The 17,522-nt window shown below is 45.7% G+C and overlaps 1 protein-coding gene across 4 annotated transcripts in view; it reads right to left on the bottom strand.

Annotated features, from left to right (window-relative positions):
- Positions 1-16,860, bottom strand: part of B3GALNT2 (beta-1,3-N-acetylgalactosaminyltransferase 2) — a 54,098-nt gene extending 37,238 nt beyond the window's left edge. For 3 of the 4 annotated variants that reach the window (XM_053913424.2, XM_053913423.2, XM_053913422.2), the window contains exons 1-4: positions 16,516-16,860; positions 15,788-15,838; positions 5,665-5,812; positions 74-174 (exon numbers count right to left, since the gene is read on the bottom strand). In XM_053913424.2, coding sequence (XP_053769399.1) covers positions 74-174; positions 5,665-5,812; positions 15,788-15,838; positions 16,516-16,627 — 412 coding nt within the window. In that variant the 5' untranslated portion in view covers positions 16,628-16,860. The remainder of the gene's footprint in view (positions 1-73; positions 175-5,664; positions 5,813-15,787; positions 15,839-16,515) is intronic. The other variant, XM_053913425.2, reaches the window with a different exon arrangement.
- Between the last annotated feature and the right edge of the window lie 662 nt (positions 16,861-17,522).

The following is a 17,522-nucleotide window of genomic DNA, read 5'->3' as shown; positions in this document are numbered from 1 at the left end:
TTCAGTTCAGCCAACTTTTCCTCAACATGGAACCTGCATAAGGTGGTCACAGGGGGGACGAGAGGACACTCACCTGGGTTCGTGATGTTGAGCAGTCTGCAGGAGTAAGGGTCTTCCCGGTCCTCCACAGGCACGTCACAGCCACGAGCACCTATTATGAACTTCACGAGCACGCTGAGAGAGAGGTGCGGCGTTAACAGTGGTCACTGATGCCCACCCGGTGCACGCGTGTTTCCTCACACCCACTTCGGAGTTTTTACTTTGAGACACAGTATTCATTAGCATTAATTCTAACTTCACACTTCTAGTCTGGCAAAAAGAGGGAACAAGCAAATGCAAAGCTGCTAACCACCAAGTGACTTACGCATGAGCCCTCCGCTGCAGTCCTGCGTGTAGTAAGCAAGTGGGATCGCGTCTGGCCTGGCCACCAGCAAAAGCTCGCACCACTACAAAGCAAACTACAGCAAAGTCAACTCCTCACGCCCACAGGTGAAAACCTGTTTCTGTCTGCAGTCTTCTCTACTTGCTGTCTCCGGCTTCAGAAGGGGTTCCTTTTGCTCAAGACTAGTCTTTCTCCCCGAGAGGCTGCTCTCTCCTCCCCTGGACCTCACCTCACTGGTTCCCTGGAACCCATGGCTCCTTCCCCGCACTTTATAAAAATGGCGAAGTACCGACATCAATTTCCATTTACCTACTGTCCTTCCTTGTCCCCACCCGTTCCTTTACAGTGAAATGCTACAAAAGAATTAACTAAACTTGCAGCCTCTAGTTTCTCATTCCCTACTCATTTCATAAGACAGAAATTTCAGCTTCAATATCCACCACTTCCTCTGGGACATCTGCCACCAATGTAGCCACTGACCTGCTACTAAACCAGCAGACCCTGGCTCAACAGCACTAAGTCTCCTTACAATGCTGTCTTCCCTTCTTTACGGGGCCTGCCCAGTTGGCACCACTGGCTCTTCTCCCCGAGCTGGTCCGTTAAGAGTGGACAGGACTCCAGGGCTTTGGCCTGGAATAGCTTTTCACTTGTTCTTCTTGGACAGTATTTATTCCCAAGGCTTCAACTGGCTTGGGAATGATTCCTGAATTGCACCTCTCACCTGGGCCCATCCTCTAAGGAAAAGATCCATTAGCTCATTGGATGTCTTCGCCTAGATGGCCCACCAAGAGCTGTGTGCCGCGGCCTGCTCCTACTGGCTCGTGAGAGCAAGCTGCTGGGTTCTCAGGGATTCTGCGAGCCGGTTATTTATTTATTTATTTATTTATTTAGTGAGCTGGTTATTAGGCACAACCTTTATTAAGAATTAAATTACATAAACTTGCAATTAAATATATTACTAATAACAAGGGAAATGAATATTCAAATTAATCATGTCTTAATCATTTCACCAGTACCTCTGCTCTTGCTGTTTTCTACGCCCATCAGACCTGTACGGAGGAGAGAGTACCGCAGTACGCCCCTGACTGTCCTCCCAAGCTCCGCTCAGTGGCGTCGGATCACGTGCTGGACACTGGCCCTGGTGGCAGTGCCCACACCAGGGAAACCGGCCAACACTACCGAGCAGGGTTTGATTTATGGTTTTGTTGCCTCTCTAAACTTAAAGTGATAGAGAAAATGTTAATAATGCAGGTTAAACTTACAATGTGATGTGACTGCCGCCGTTCCACTGTGAACAGGACAAAAACTGAGGAACTACTCTGATTCAGCAAAGAAGTCACTCACTTCACTGACTACGAGTAAAGCTGTCACTTTAGGCTTACTTTTCAACTGAAAGGAAACATTTATGTCAGAACTACACTCTTGTCAACTGCAACTATAAGTGGGTTACGGACACAAAAGTCTAGCAGGCAATGAAAGCATTCTGTGAGAGTCAACGGGCCGTGTGGACTTTACAGTAAAGGCACTGCACGCTGTTCTGTCAATTAGGTGCCGCACAGCCTTTGTATCGACAAAGCTTGTAAGCAGCACCTACACATAAACATGCTTCTCTTCGCAGGGCCAGCTGGTAAATGCCCACCAACACACCACTGTCTGCAGGTGCCTCCAACTCCAGATATCCACAACTGAGATCCTTCCCATGAACCCGCTCCCCCCATCCGGCAGTTCTGGTCTTGACCGGTGACTTCACCGCTCTCCAAGTCGGAAAGCTAGCTATCATCCCAGACTCCTCCTCCTCTTTCCACACCCAATGACCTCATTTTCTCCTAACGCTGCCACTGAGTTCAGCCGCCACTGAGTCCAGCCGCTTAGCAGTTCATGATCTGATCACAGCCCCTCTCAGTTACACCCCTTCCCCCTCCTCTCTTTCTACCGCTGTCTCTCTGCCCTCCTCCTTTCCCTTCTAGCGCTCTACTGCACACTCATTCACAAATGCCCTCACCCCTTCCCTGTAACCCCTGGGCTCCAATTACGCACAACTGCCTGGAGTTTCCCAAACTCTCCCGGCTATTTTACACCTATGTATATTACAACACATTACAACACTTAATTACACTTTTAAATCTATTTCCTTCTAAACTAGTCCCCAAAAAGGCTCAGGTTACATTGTATCTATCTTTGTATTCTACCACACATTGTATACCACCTTATACAGAAGACACTATTAAATACTTGTGAAAATTGACAACTTATGGTTTTGTTACAAAGGGTTTCAATTAAATAAGGTACCTGAAATATACGCTGAGTCTGGCTTCCTCAGCGAAATCCAAGATTTGGAAGTAAACCATAGCCACAGAAATGCAAACACTTCTACTAAGGCCCAATTAAGGTAGAACACCTTTCATAAACAAATAGCATTTAGAAATGAATAAATTTGCTAATTATTGCAGATATTTACCAAATTTTTTTTTTTACTCCATCTTAAATACTCTCACTAGAGCCACAAAATTACTCTGCCTTGGAAAGTTATTTTGGCTAATACCCATTTTTATACAGATATCTCATCATTTTAATAAACAAATCACCAAACTTACTAAATTTAAAGCAAGAATGCCCTGATGGCAAGTAAACTGCTGGTGAGCCCCTGAGTGTTAACCGTATTCTTCACAGCCAGTTCTGAGTCGGTCCCCCAGTATTTGCTGAGGGTCTGGCTCTGTGCCGAGTCAGGTTCGAAGTCCTGGGAATGTGTCAGTGGAAAAAGCTGACGCCCCTGTGCTCCCGAAAAGTTACATGCTAGCGGGGAAGGACATTTATAAACACTCAACTAAATATAGTGCACATGCTGGTTGGCAGTAAGTACTAAGTGTTACTATGAAGAAAAATACGGCCAAGTAAGGGAAACTGGAGATGGAAGAGGGGTGGGTGCTATTTAATGCGGGCGTCTGGTAAGATGACGTCTAAGCAGAGGCCTGAAGAAACAGAGCCATGAGCCTACCCGGTGGAAGAGTGGGATGGGCAGGGGGACCAGCAAAGGCAAAGGCCTTGAGGCAGGAACACTGCGGTCAGGTGGCCAGCAAAGGGGAAGGAGATGCAGATGAGGTCAGAGACCGCAATATAGACTTAATCTTGCACTCTGAGCAAGAAAAGAAGTCAACGGAGGGGTGTAAGTAGAGAGCTGACATGACATTTTGAAAGGGTCATTCTGGCTGCTGTACGGAAAATAAATATAAGGGAACAAAGGTAGAGGCAGAAAACTCAGGTAAGCAGGCCTCTGCAATAACCCAGGTGAGAGTTATGAGCCTGGGCCAGGACCGCGGCTCTCACCGCAGCAGTGAATGATGTGAGGGTAGCACCAGGCAGACAGGCTGCCGGACTGGACGTGGCATGGAAGAGCAAGAACCAAGATAACATTGTACTGTAGAGTTTTTAAACTTCCTGTCTCCCTGATGGCTCAGCACCCTGGCAACCAGTCTGCGAGCATCCCACCCACCCAGGCGGCCAGTGTCGGGCTGCTCCCTGCCACAGGTTCCCCTTCCTGCCCTCCCCTGACCGTGACAGTGACACTCAAACACAACAGTAAGATCCCCTCGCACCTTTGGCCTGTATAGCTGATCCCTGAACAACGCAGGTTTAGGGTCCATGATCCCAGCACGGTCGAAAATCCATAATAACTTTTGACTCCCCCCAAACTTAACGACTGATAGCCTACTGTTGACGGGAGGCCTCATCAGTAACATAAACAGTTGATTAACACAGATTTTGTATGTTACACGTATTATAAACAGCATTCTTACAATAAAGGCAACTAGAGAAAATGTTATTAGGAAAATCGTAAGGAGAATACATTTATAGCAGTCACTGAAAAATTCACGTATGAGTGGAACCGCGCAGTTCCAACCCATTGGTCACGGGTCAAAGGCACCCTCCACCACGGACCCCAACAAAGTCCCTTGCCACAGGTCCTCACTCTCTCCCGGCTGAGCCCAGTCCCCAGACACTTCTCTTCCCTGCATGGCGTGTGTGCCTCCCTTTCCAGGACCTGAGTATAACAAATCCGTTCATTCGATAGGCCTCTCCCAATGTAATTTCTGCAGACAGGCTGGACTGATCCTTAAAGACCTCACACAGGGGACTTACGCCTCATTTACGAGACAGACAGCAAGGCTTTTGGTCTGAGCAACTGGCAGAGTGGGGCTGTTATTTTCTGAGATGGCAAAGACTATACAGCACAGGTGGCAAATACAAGGCCCCTGGGCCATTCTATCCGCCTGGCACCTTGTTTCTACCCAGTGAGCTCCTTGCCCCTAGTTAAGGAGTAGTTACATTTACACAGTCCTGAAATTCCATTCGGCCCTTTGAAGGCAACCTCGAGGCTGATGCAGCCCCTGGTGAGAATGAGCGTGACACCCCTGCTATGCAGGAAGAGCAGGTTTGGAGCCGGTTCTGATAGCTGGTGGGGATTCTGAGCCTTTCATTTGCTGGAAACAGGTTCTATTGCCACTGTGATCCTGAACTGAAGAAATCTGTCTTGAAAAGGAATGAAAGCTGCTATCAACAAGATAAGCAATCTATAAATGCTCGCTGCTGGGGACAAGAACATGCACAACTGCAATGCCCTCGTACAGCTACTCAGGCTCAAGTGGGACGACGTAATGCACTCCTGAGAGGCCCTCCACTGCTGATCCGCTCGGTCTTCCCAGAACGGGAAGTGCAGCCACCCATGCTTCTCTCACGGAGAATCCAAGGCCTCGGGCTCCCAACCCCGTCACCCAGCCACCTGAGATGTGCTACCAAAGCTCCGCCCTGGGAGGGCGGTCAGGAAGAAAAGCACGGTGCATTACACACACATGGCAGATGGCACAATAAGTACCACAGAACTGAAAGAATTAAGTGTATCGCCGTGAAGCTGGTGAAAAGCCTATTTCGATACACATGTGTCTAGGCAGAGTACTCCGGAATAGAATCATTTCAGAACTGCTATTCTAAACCAAAGCAAAAGCCCCGAAACAAGGGATCTATAAAAAGCAGGTATGTTAACCAATGACTACGTTCTCTCCCAAGTATCCTGCGGCTTAAAATTGGTTAAATTTACTTTGCGACTCTATTATATGGAGGAAAAGCAAAAACAAAATAGCCATTTCTCCCAGCAAAAGAGACTACATGTCTGAATTAACACTTGACTGTCCAAGAAGAGGTCTTACGGAACTAACTCTCTCCTTTTTATTGTTTTTACAGCACTCTTACTCAGTAAATCAGGTAAGGTGCCAATTCAGAAAACCTACCGTTGACTTAGTGTGGGATGTTGTACTAAATGTTTCAGCCAGGTGCTTCTTATCACATTTCGAAGTTCATGGTTATTGCGGGCTGACAACACACCAACTACCACATCATAGTGACTCGATTTCCATCGAGGAAATAGGGCCAAGTGATCTGGAAATAAGGAACAGTAAATTAGAAATGTCATGTCTCAATTACTAAGTTCATTATACAACGTAAAAATGTTTATTACAAAATAACCTATGTTCGTGTTTGTAGAAAGCACAAATAAATACAAAAAGAAGTAACACCTTGGTGTCTTCCACACATATGTATGTACTCATGCTCCCGTGAGTATGTAAATTCTTCAAAACAAACAAGACGGTTACAACAAGAATCAGTCTGGAAAGGTATGTGGTGTGAACTACAGAACAATGGGCAGTAAAAGTCAACTGGGCCAAAGTCAGAATCCTGGCTCTTTTTTGTTACATATAAAAGTTACTGAACCTCTGTTTCCTTAACTATGAAGCTATGGGCATCATAGTACTTCTCATGGAGTTGTAAATTAAATGAGATAATGTGTATAAAGTGCCTGGTTTGGTACCAGGCAAGGAGCAGGCATTCAATAGCAACTAACAACAACAAAAATGCCCTTTCAAAGGTGAAGTCCTGCCTTCACATTAGTTATGAGGTTTGGGAGATGAAGCTGAAAGACTCCCATGTCAGAAAGTAGCGGAACCCTTTCTAATGCCAATAAATTCTACAGCCAGCAAACCTTTTATCTTACTAAATACCCTAAAGAGTAAAGGAGGGGAAATAAGATTTCTAGTAGAAACAAAATCAAGTGACGAGAGAATGGCTCAGTTTTTACTGTCAGAAGGTCTAATGGTCAGGATTATATTTAAAAAATGTGTCCTTAGAAAGAGGACAGAAGGGAAATATACTTTGTCCCTGTTATTATTATTTTTTTTATCACCAGTTTCAAAGCTTGCAAGCTACAAGCTTATAAATAGCTCTGATGAGGGATCCATTTCATTTCTTTCTCCGATGGTGGGAATTGATCCAAAATGTTTCCAAAAATAAATCACTGAGGGCCAGAGATCTTTACTACATTAAATGTAATGTGTTTATATGCCACAGGCTCTAGGTATTCAGTGAAAAGACAACAAAAATACATCCCTTTTTCCAAAGAACTTAGTAAAATAATAAAAAGAAAATTTGGGGACAGATTCTTCTAATAGCATAATTTAAGGGCATTACATTGTAACAATTACAGGAATGCAGGCATTTTTGTGTAAATACCTTATTTTCCACAATAGGTATGTTTCTTAAAAGGTACTTCAATTCTAAATGGGTGAGAGACACTTGTTATCTCACCCTACCATGAATCTTGCACTAAAGCAAATTCTTCTATGAAGGCACAATTTATTTTGAAGGTAAACCCAAATTTTCATGAATTCAGCTCGCTTATCAACAGGCCCTATTTACTGAACACCTACTATGTACTAAGTACCACGGACAGAGTATGATTTTAATGCTTTGCACGTAGAGTATCATTTAAGGCTCACGGTCCTGTGAGGTAGGTAGGATGGGCTCCTTGTTAAGACATATGACGAAACACACAGAATTCGGTAACTTCCCCTTAGTCAAACAGCTAGTAAATGGCCAGACTATGGTTTAACCCCAGCAATCTAACTGCATTCTTCATCGCTATTCTATTCCATAGCTGCAAAGCTTAATATGGCTCATCTGAGTCTAAATTCTGACCTTTTCCCCCATGACACCAGTCCAAGTGATGAGTTAGTGGTAAGCGAGTCACTGAAAATGCTGGTTAGCACTTCAATTGTTTTAAATTAAAGGTTCCGCAACACTTTTCCCCTCAGATACACCTGTACAATGAAAGCTGGACCTACTGCTGGAACTAACTCTAAACGAGGGTGAATTTGAAGGGTAACTTAAACGCTTCTGCAGTATTTGTAATGCGATCCCGCCCTACCCCACCCCCCGCGTTCTCATGGAGAAGTATTAATAGCAAGTGCATTTCTGCGACAGGAATGAGGCGCGCGTAGTGATCGGCGTATCTGACACTGACCGCACAGCCAGCATCCTGCACAGGTAGGTCGCTAAGAAGTTATTCAACCTCCTCGTGCCTCAGGCCCCTAACCAGAGAAAACGGACACCAGACAAAGGTCTTTAGATACCTACTCCATCTCTTTCAAAATGCCTTCTCAAAAGGGTCAGAAGAGCAAAAGGCCTATTCAACCTAAACGCCTCATTTATCTGACACCAGAAAGCAAGGTCGCTGCACACCAGTGAAATTCCCAAATAACTGAAACATCCTTCGAAATGCCAAACATCACCACCTGGTTTTGATGCATAATCAGAATAAACCTTTTCAAAATGGGTTACATGGAACATAATGCAGCTCTTTCTTGATGACAAAATCTTCGTGAACAATTTCTTCTTGAACAACTTCCCAATTTTATCTGTCTCGTCATTCGGTCCAGCCTCTGCTTCTCCCTGAGTTCTCATATGACTCCAGGTTACACAAGAGCTCTCTAAAAATAAACCAGTAACTAAGTAAACATGGAGGTAACCACGTGGCATGAGAAAATCCAATGGATTATGGCTGTAAACTGGAAAGCCTTCTTATCTCATTCACTTCACCCTGCCGGGCAGCCCCCACTGCTGCTAAACCATGTCTAGGCTGCTCCTGTTGAACTGGTTTACTTTACACGCATTTCTCTTTTCTCACAGAAGAGACATACATGGTAGGTTTTGGCCTTTTCGAGAAGCTCTACCTCCAGATACACTGAAAAATAGGTTTCTAAAGACTCAACCAAAAAACTGTTAGAATTCATAAACGAAGCCAGTGAAGTTGCAGGACACAAAATCATTTTTGTACCCTGGCAAAAATCAGTTCTATCTCTATACATTAGCGAGCTAACAGAGAATTAAGAAAACAATCCTGTTTACAAATATTACATCAACAAAAAGAATAATATACCTGGGAATAAACTTAACCAAGGAGGCTAAAGACCTGTACAATGAAAACTCTAAGATATTGATGAAAGAAATCGAAGATGACACAGATAAACGGGAAAATATACTGTGCTCACAGGTTGTATAGGAAATACTGTTAAAATGTCCACACTACCCAAATGTACCCACACTACAGATCCAACAATTCCAATGGCAACTTTTACAGTAATATAACCAACAATCCTAAAATCTGGAACCACAAAAGGCCCGAAGAGCCAAAGCAGTCTTGAGAAGGAAAACGAAGCTGGAGGCACCACACTCCCTGATTTCAAACTATGTTACAAAGCGACAGTAATCAAAACTGGTATTGGCATAACAACAGGCAGATAAATGGGACAGAACAGAGTCCAGGGAGAAAACTCATACATATGTGATCAATTAATTTATGACAAAGAGACCAAGAATACAGAATGGGGAAAAAGGCTCTTCAATAAATCATGTTCGGAAAAATGGATACATGCGAAAGAATCAAATTGAAAGGCTATCTTACACCATACGCAACAATCAATTCAAAGTAGATTAAAGATAAGAACATAAGACCTGAAGCTATCAAACTTCTAGAAGAAAACACAGGCAGTAGGCTCCTTGATATTGGTCCTGCTCATGAATTTTTGTATTTGAAACCAAACACAAAAGCAAGAAAAGCAAAAATAAACAAGGGGGACTACATCAAACTAAAAGGCTTCTAAACAGCAAAGTAAACAATCAACAGTAAAAAGGTGACCTCCTGAGTGGGAGAAAATATTTGTAAGTCAACTCTCTCATAGGAGTTAATATCGAAAATATATTTAAAAAACTCACACAACTCAAGAGCAAAACCCCAAACAATCCCATTTCAAAAATGGGCAGAGGGTGTGCCGTCCATCTTGGGAGCGTGCCCGCCTCCCTTCCCTCTCGGGCGTGCACTTTAGTGTTCTACACTCATGGGTCCCCACAAGATTTGCAACCAAGGAGCAGCGGACAGCGCCAGCCTGACTGAGGCACCCCCTGAACCTGTCTCCAAGACCCCCACAGACGTTTTAGGGAGCTGACGGCAGTCCTGCCTTGGCTCACTTCTGTCTCTTTTTCTTATACAGTTTTCTTAATCATTTTGTTAGCTCTCAAGAATGGGTTCATGTTGCCTGAGACTGAGGAACCAATACACATTGGAATAATACAGCTCTAACTTTCCTCTAATCTTCTTTCCCTTTCATTGAATTTATCGAGGCGGCGCTGGCTAACACAATTATACAAGTTTCAGGCGCACAATTCCACAACACATCCCCTGCACACTTGGGTGTTCACCAACCCAAGTCAGGTCTCCTTCCATCACCATTTACCTCTCCTCTACTCTACTCCCCTCCATCTCCCTTTGCCCCTGCTCCTCCCAGCCATCCCCACACTGTTGTCTGTGCCCATGAGATTTTTTTCTCTTTTTGGCTCAATCCACCTCCCCACCGCTCCCCCTCCCTTAGCTTAGCTGTCAGCCTGCTAAGAGTCTGTCTCCATTTTGCTTGTTAGCTCCTTTTGTTCATTAGATTCCACATCTAAGTGAAATCATATAGTATTTGTCTTTCTCTTATTGGCTTAGTTCACTTAACATAACGTTCTCTAGGTCCATCCACACTGTTGCAAAAGGTAAGATTTCTAACTTTTTTATGGCTGAGTAGTAAACGTGCCACAGCTTGTTTTATCCACTCATCTACCGACGGACACTGGGGCTACTTCCAGATCTTGGCTAATGAAAATAACGCTGCAGTAAACACAGGGGGGCTCTATTCTTTCAAATTAGTGTTTCAGGTTCCTTTGGATAAATTCCCAGACACGAAACCACTGGGCCATAAGGTAGTTCCACTTTTAATTTTTTGAGGAAACTCCATACTGCTTATGACAAAACCCCCAAGAATATACAATGGGGAAAAAATTGTCTCTTCAATAAATGATGCTGGGAAAAGTTCCCACCAGGCTGCATCCCCACCAACAGTGCATGAAGGTTCCCTTTTCTCCGCATCCTCGCCAACACCTGTTGATTGATGAGAGCCATTCTGACAGGTGTGAGGTGATATCTCATTGTGGTTTTAATCTGCATTTCTCTGATGACTAGTGACAGAGAATTTTTCATGTGTTCTGGCCATCTGTATGTCTTCTTCGGACAAGTGTCTATTCAGGTCTTTTGCCCGTGTTTTAATTGGATTGTTTGTTTTGGAGTTGAGTTTTATAAGCTCTTTATAAATTTTAGATATTAACCCCTTATGAGATGTATCATTGGCAAATACGTTCTCCCATTTAGTGGGCTGTCATTTCATTTTGCCAATGTCTCCGTTGCTGTTTAGTTTGAGGTAGTCCCATTTGTTTATTTTTTCTTGTTTCGCTTGCTCAAGAAGATACATCAGAAAAAATGATGCTATGAGAAATGTCTGAGATTTTATTGCCTATGTTTTCTTCCAGGATTTTTATGGCTTCGAGTCGAACATTTGACTCTTTAATTCGTTCTGAGTCTATCCTTGTGTGTGGTGTAAGAAGGTGGTCCAGTTTCCTTTGTTTCCATGTATCTGTCCAATTTTCACACACTATTTATTCAACAGACTGTCCTGACTCCATCATATGTTTTTGCTTCCTTTGTTAATATTGGCTATAAAAGTGTAGGTTTATTTCTGGGTAATATTAATTGACTATAAAGGGGTGAGTTTATTTCTGGGCTCTCTGTTCTGCTCCATTGATCTGTTTGTCCGCTTTGATGCCAGTACCATGCTGTTTCCATTACCATGGGCTTGCAGTGTAGTTTGATACCAGGTGGCATGATTCCTCCACTTTGTTCTTCTTCCTCAAGTTTACTGTGGATTATTTGGGGAGCTTTGTGGTTTCATGTAAATTTTTGGAATATCTGTTCTAGTTATGAAATACACCATTGGTATCTTGATAGGAACTTCACTGAATCTACAGAATGCTTTAGGTAGTATGGACATTTTAATGTTGTTAATTCTTCCCGCCCATGAACATGGTACATGCTTCCACTTATTTGTATCCTCTTCAATCTCTTTCTTCAGTGTCTTACAAGTTTCCACATACAGGTCTTTTACATCCCCTACTCTGACTGTACTACTGTCAGTCTCTCCCTTTATGTCCATCAAGACTTGCTTCACATATTTAGGTCCTCCCGTTATGGGTGCATAAATGTTTGCATGGGTCATATCGTCTTGTTGAATTGTTCCCTTTAGCATAGTGTCCTTCTTTGTCTCTTAGTACAGCCTCTGTCTTAAAGTCTATTTTGTCTGATGTAAGTATTGCTATCCCAGCTTTTTTTTCCCCTTTCCATTTACATGCAGTATCTTTTCCATCCCTTTGCTTTTAGACTGTGTGTATCTTTCATTCCGAGGTGGATCTCTTATAGACAGCATATACATGGTTCTTGTTTCTTTATTCATTCAGCTGCCCTATCTTTTTTAAAAATTATATTTTATTGATTATGCTATACATCTGTCCAGATTTTCCCCCTTTGCCCCCCTCCACCCAGTGCCCTCCACTCCCTCAGGCAGTCCCCACACCACTCTTCATGTCCACGGATCATGTGTATAAGTTCTTTGGCTACTCTATTTCCTATACTGTACTTTACGTCCCCATGGCTATTCTGTAACTGCTTATTTGTACTTCTTAATCCCTCACCTCTCTACCCGTTCCCACACAACCCCCTCCCACCTGGCAACCATCAAAACACTCTCCATTTCTCAAGAAATTATGGTTGATGTATCTATACGCTAGACTACTTACTATGCAGCCATTAAAGCTACATTGCAAACCTATTAAATACTGTTCTATGTCATATTCAGTAAGACAAGTGAGTTGTAGGAACTGGGTACATATTGGATGGCTCCACTTAAATAAAGTACAAACTCAGGCAAGTCTCTGCCATTAAGCAGGGTAGGATTACCGCTCTGCAGTGAGAAAAGGGGGCTCAGAGGAGTTTCTAGGTGTTGGTAGCTTTCTTGTTTTTAATTTGGGTGCTGATTAAGTTGGGTGCTGATTATGTTGGGTGTATTTGGTTTGGGAAAATATATCCAGCTGCACATCTACATGTCCTTTTCCAAATGTGTATTACACATCAATAAAAATTTTAAAAAACACTTACTTTTCCCAAACATACATTACATGTATATGCATTCAAAATCTCTTCCTGTTAATAGATAATTCCTTCCTGTTTTTTCTTAAATAACTGCACACTTTTCTACAAAGAATGTGTTTTACTTTCATAAGAAAAAAATTTAAACATAAGGTCATCATGAAATGTGAACAGATGATCTATAGGTGACAAATTCGTTCATACTCTCCTAGTTTTATTCTCTGGATTCACTCCTTCAATTTACTGAGTACCTCCTATGTTCACTGTTCTAGATGGCAGACACATAGCAAGAAACAAATATTCACAGTGTCAAGAACTAAAGCCCAAGCTCCCTGAGGACAACCACCCTTTGTCTTGTTTATACACAATGTATCCTGCGAGTCTGGCAGCCTGCAAGGCTCTGCACTGAGAGTGGATGCCCAAAAGTTTACTGAAGACTGTGGGAAACTGACTTCAAAACTGACTGTTCTAAATAAATCCAAGGATTGTTAAAAGTCACACCAAAACTGCCACCCTGACTTGCATGCTGTCAGATGACATCCATCACAAAGAGGCAGACACCTTGGAAATGAGGAAATCACACAAGTTCATCCAGGATCCACTGATAAGGACAATCATCATACACACCACTGGCATGCCCTCGCCAATTTCAGGTACCTCCCAACACCAGCAAAGGCACGGGCCACCAAGACTCTACCATCCTCTCTAAAATTCATGGAGTGTTTACTAGGAATCAGGCACTGTCCTGGCTGTTTTATTTGCTGAATCTTCATAAAAACCCTATGAGGTTATCATTTTATTAGTAAACAAGAACAGACAAGATCAGTATACAGGGATTATTCTGGATGAGCCAGCCCCAGGCAAAACTGCGAAGCAAGCGCGGTTTGTCTTTGGCCTCTACCTGCCGGAGTCTGTTTCAATCAGACAGACTGCAAGCACCTTGACCACAAGGACTACGGGCCTCGCACCAGACGTAGCACTCTAAGCATTAGAAGGAATATGCTTTTCCCCAAATATCCCAGACAGAGAAGACTTTTTGGGTGACATCATTTTTCTAAATGAATCGTTAAAATATTCTTCCTACGGCACCACCCCAAACTAATAGGTTATAATCAAGATATTGTATATCTATATTCTCTAGTCCTCTGGTTGTCTCCACCTTCATGGATTTCACACACAAGACCTGCCTCTTCTTCACCAGGTTCTGTCCCTGACAGGGGTTCAGCTGTTTAGTGCGAGTCACTGCGTTAGAACAGCAGGTCCCCTTCATTCAGGGCCCTGCTCAACCGTCGCCTCTTCAGAGGCCTCCCCTGACCTCTCTATTTAGCAGTCCATCGCCTTAACCACTCGGCCACCTCGTCCCTGACCGCTCTATTTAAAACAGCAGCACAGCATTCTCCAGCCTCTTACACTGCCTTTTTTATCTTTTTTGTCCTTGCACTTATCACTACTCCTATGATATCGAATAACCGTCTCCTATGTTCTGTCTTCCCTTCTAAATTGTAAACTGCATGAAGGCAGGGACTTTATCTTGATTCTGCTGCAATTCCACACCCACAATAGGACAGAGTAGGCTCTCAAGTTTGTGCTGAACCAATGGCAAGTCAGAGGGCCTTTGGTTAAAATTCAGGGAAAGTAAATCTCCCTTTCAAAAAACATTGCTCAGACTTAAAAGAGACTGGAGACAGAGGAAGAGGCAGGAGAGAAAAGAGGACAAAAACAAACACCACAACGTCAATTCCAGGTAAGAACAGTTCACAAACTCTTGGGTTATCTCTCCCCTTAGGCTTAAGGTGTCAAGGGGGAAATGAAAACTGCCCCCATGTTTTAGTTTAAACCTGGTGACAACACAGCAGGGAGGAGAGTGAGGGGAATTTCAGCCATCACAGGACGTCTACTGCCTTCAGTTTTGGACGCACTAAAAGTGGAAAGGGAAAGTTAGGACAGTCAGCTTGTATTTAAAATTTAATTTTTATTTATTTAAAGTAAATATCAGAGAGAGGAGAAGGGAGGAGAAAGAGAGGGAGAGAAACATCAGTGTGAGAGAGGAACATCGATCGGTTGCCTCTGGCATGCTCCCCAGCCAGGGACCGGGCCTGCAGCCCAGGCATGTGCCCTGACTGGGAACTGAACCAGCAGCGTTTTGCTTGGCAGGACGACGCTCAGCCAACTGAGCCACGCAGGTCAGGACAGTCTGCTTTTATTTAGATTAAAATACTCTATCACCTAACCAGATGTACAATATCCATCCAAGTCAAGTTTACATAACTAGTTCTGGGTCCTCACCTCAGCCCTGTCCCTTTTCCAGGGCCCACCTCCTAGTTCCCCACCCCCAGCCTGGCTGGATGACAGGAAGGCATCATCCAAACCCTAAGCGAGTGGGACAAACTTATCTCAAACCAAGAAACTGCCCGGCGGCCCAGTACATTTTTAGCGTGAAGACAGGGTTTCCCTTGTTTACATAGAACCCAAAAGATGGTTAAGGTCGTGAACACCCTAAGGACTCTCTGCAGGTAAGTTCCAGGAGAGCTCACTGATCACACACAAAAAGAAAGATACCTGTAAAACACAAATCCAGCAAATGTCACAAAGCATTTTTTGTATAGGGCACCCTTTCCTCAGTGCAGTTTTCAAAAACACAAAAAACCAAAAACCCAAACCTGTTAAAAGGTCAAATGCCCTGTACCGCTGTACTTTCATTAAATCATTTAAATAGTATTTACATTATATTCAGGTGCTACAAATAGCCTTTTCGAAGAGCCTGTGGTTTGTCCAATAACAAAGATTTTAAGAGACTGTCACCAGAATAAAGAACCGCAATGATAACGATGAGCTTGCCTTGAGGACTGCCGAATCAGCTTCTATATTTCTACCTAAAAGTTAAGGCATACACCCTGCATCAATAGTCAATGCTAATTTTTAAAACTTCTGGACAAGGGAACAGCTGTCTGGGGGAAGAGTGGTAAAAAAAGAAAATCCCCACAGTTAAAAAACAAACAAACGACGATTACCTCTTTTTAAAAAGAGCCTTCCAGGTTTCTTTAAAGGTCCTAGGGCAAGCCCTTAAAAAAGAAGAAAAATAGGGAAACCTTAAGTCGTGTTCTGGGCGGTGGGGCCCCCTGACAAAAACGGGCACCTCCTGCGGGCAAAGCGCCCCAGTCACGAAGCCGAAAAGGGAACAGGATTCCCTTCCCACGAGCGGAGGTTTAAGGGCGACGGTGGCGACGTCGGTGTTTTTGCGCGGGACCCGCGTTACTACTTCGCAAGCCAGGCTCAACGGTGCGGCTCATCGCCTGGCTCTAGTTCGTGTCCAGGTTTGTCTCCCCGACTTTCACCAGAGTTTTCAGAGAACACAAAATACGGGGTATTCTTGAGGCCAAGCCACGCCGCCTTCTAACACACGCAGAGACACCACCCACAGACCTAAGAACTCAGTCTTGCCCGAACCAGACCGACAACCCGGGGCGGAAGGAAGAGAGCCAGTGGCCCGCCCGCTGGCAGCTGAAGGGCACGCGAGGCTCCGCTCCCGGCGGGCGAGCGACTCCCGCCTGGCCCGGGGCGGCCGCAGGACTCGTGGTGGCGGGCGCCGATTCGGGGCCAGGAAGAAAAGTCGGGAGGTGACAGCAGCGGGACGCGCGCAGACCAGAGCGCCCCCAGCTTTGCCCGACTGTGCCGCCCGCGGAGGAAAAGGCCGCACGTGTGGCGCGGCCCCCCGGACGTCCGCCCCCTCGGCCCTCACCTGCGGGGTGGACGGCGGAGGCGCGCGCGGGCGGCGGGGAGCGCAGCCGCAGCCAGAGGTGCAGCGCGGCCCCGAGCACGCACGGGCACAGCAGCACCAGCCAGTTTCGCATTGGCCGCCCCCGCCAGCCCCACCTCGCGCCCCCGCCGCGCGCCGGGCTTTCCCGCGTCCCGGCAGAGGGCAGGGGACTTGCAACTGGGGCTGCCGACGCGTTCGCGGCCGCTCAAGGTGCGCCGCCGCGGTGCACGTTCCTTGGGGTTCCCAGCGCCGCGACTCCAGCTCCTCGGACAGCGGGAGGAGGCCGCTCGCAGGCCGGGAGGCCGGAGCCCCGCCCCTCCACCCGGCCTTCCCCTCCGGCCCCGCCCTCCTTTTCTCTTGCTCGCCCCGCCCCTTCTCTGGCGTCCCCTACGGCTCCCGCCAGCCAGCCGGGAGCTGAAGTCCCGCTCTGGGCCTAGGAGGGCGGCGCACCAGCGACCCCAAGGCTCAGAAACTACATTTCCCAGAATCTCATGCACTTATTACGTCACTCAGAGGGCAAGAAGGCGTAGCGCGAGGCGTCACATTGAGCATGCGTGCCCTTTTTCGACGCCTTCTCCCAGAGGCCAAACCTCCAGATGGCTGAGGGGAGGGGTTGCTGGGATCCACGTTCCGAGGCCACCCCCGTTGGGGGTGGTTAGCACCGTGGAGGCGAAGGCCTAAGGAGCTGGGAATGCCTCCTGTTTTCAGTCACGCAGAATGCTGCCTTCTGTGCGAGGCAGGCTCTTGCTGACGTGTCGTGGGCCGAAGAGCGGGAGCGGCTGCCAGCTACGGTGTGTGGGCAGCGAACCATCTAGTGTTAGTGCTGGTGCAGCGCAGATCGGCCCTGACCGACCCTGTGCCCCGGGTGCTGGCGAGCAGTGGCCCCACAGAGGGACCGAGCTGCGGGCGGAGGCCCACGTGCCCGGGTTCTAGCCGGCTTCTCAGAGAAGGGAATGGAACAGGTTTGCGTGCGCCTCCGGCAGCACGCG

Source organism: Desmodus rotundus, chromosome 10 (genome assembly GCF_022682495.2).
Source record: "Desmodus rotundus isolate HL8 chromosome 10, HLdesRot8A.1, whole genome shotgun sequence".
In the NCBI taxonomy this organism is placed as follows: Eukaryota; Metazoa; Chordata; class Mammalia; order Chiroptera; family Phyllostomidae; genus Desmodus; species Desmodus rotundus.
This window is presented reverse-complemented; position numbering and strand designations above follow the sequence as displayed.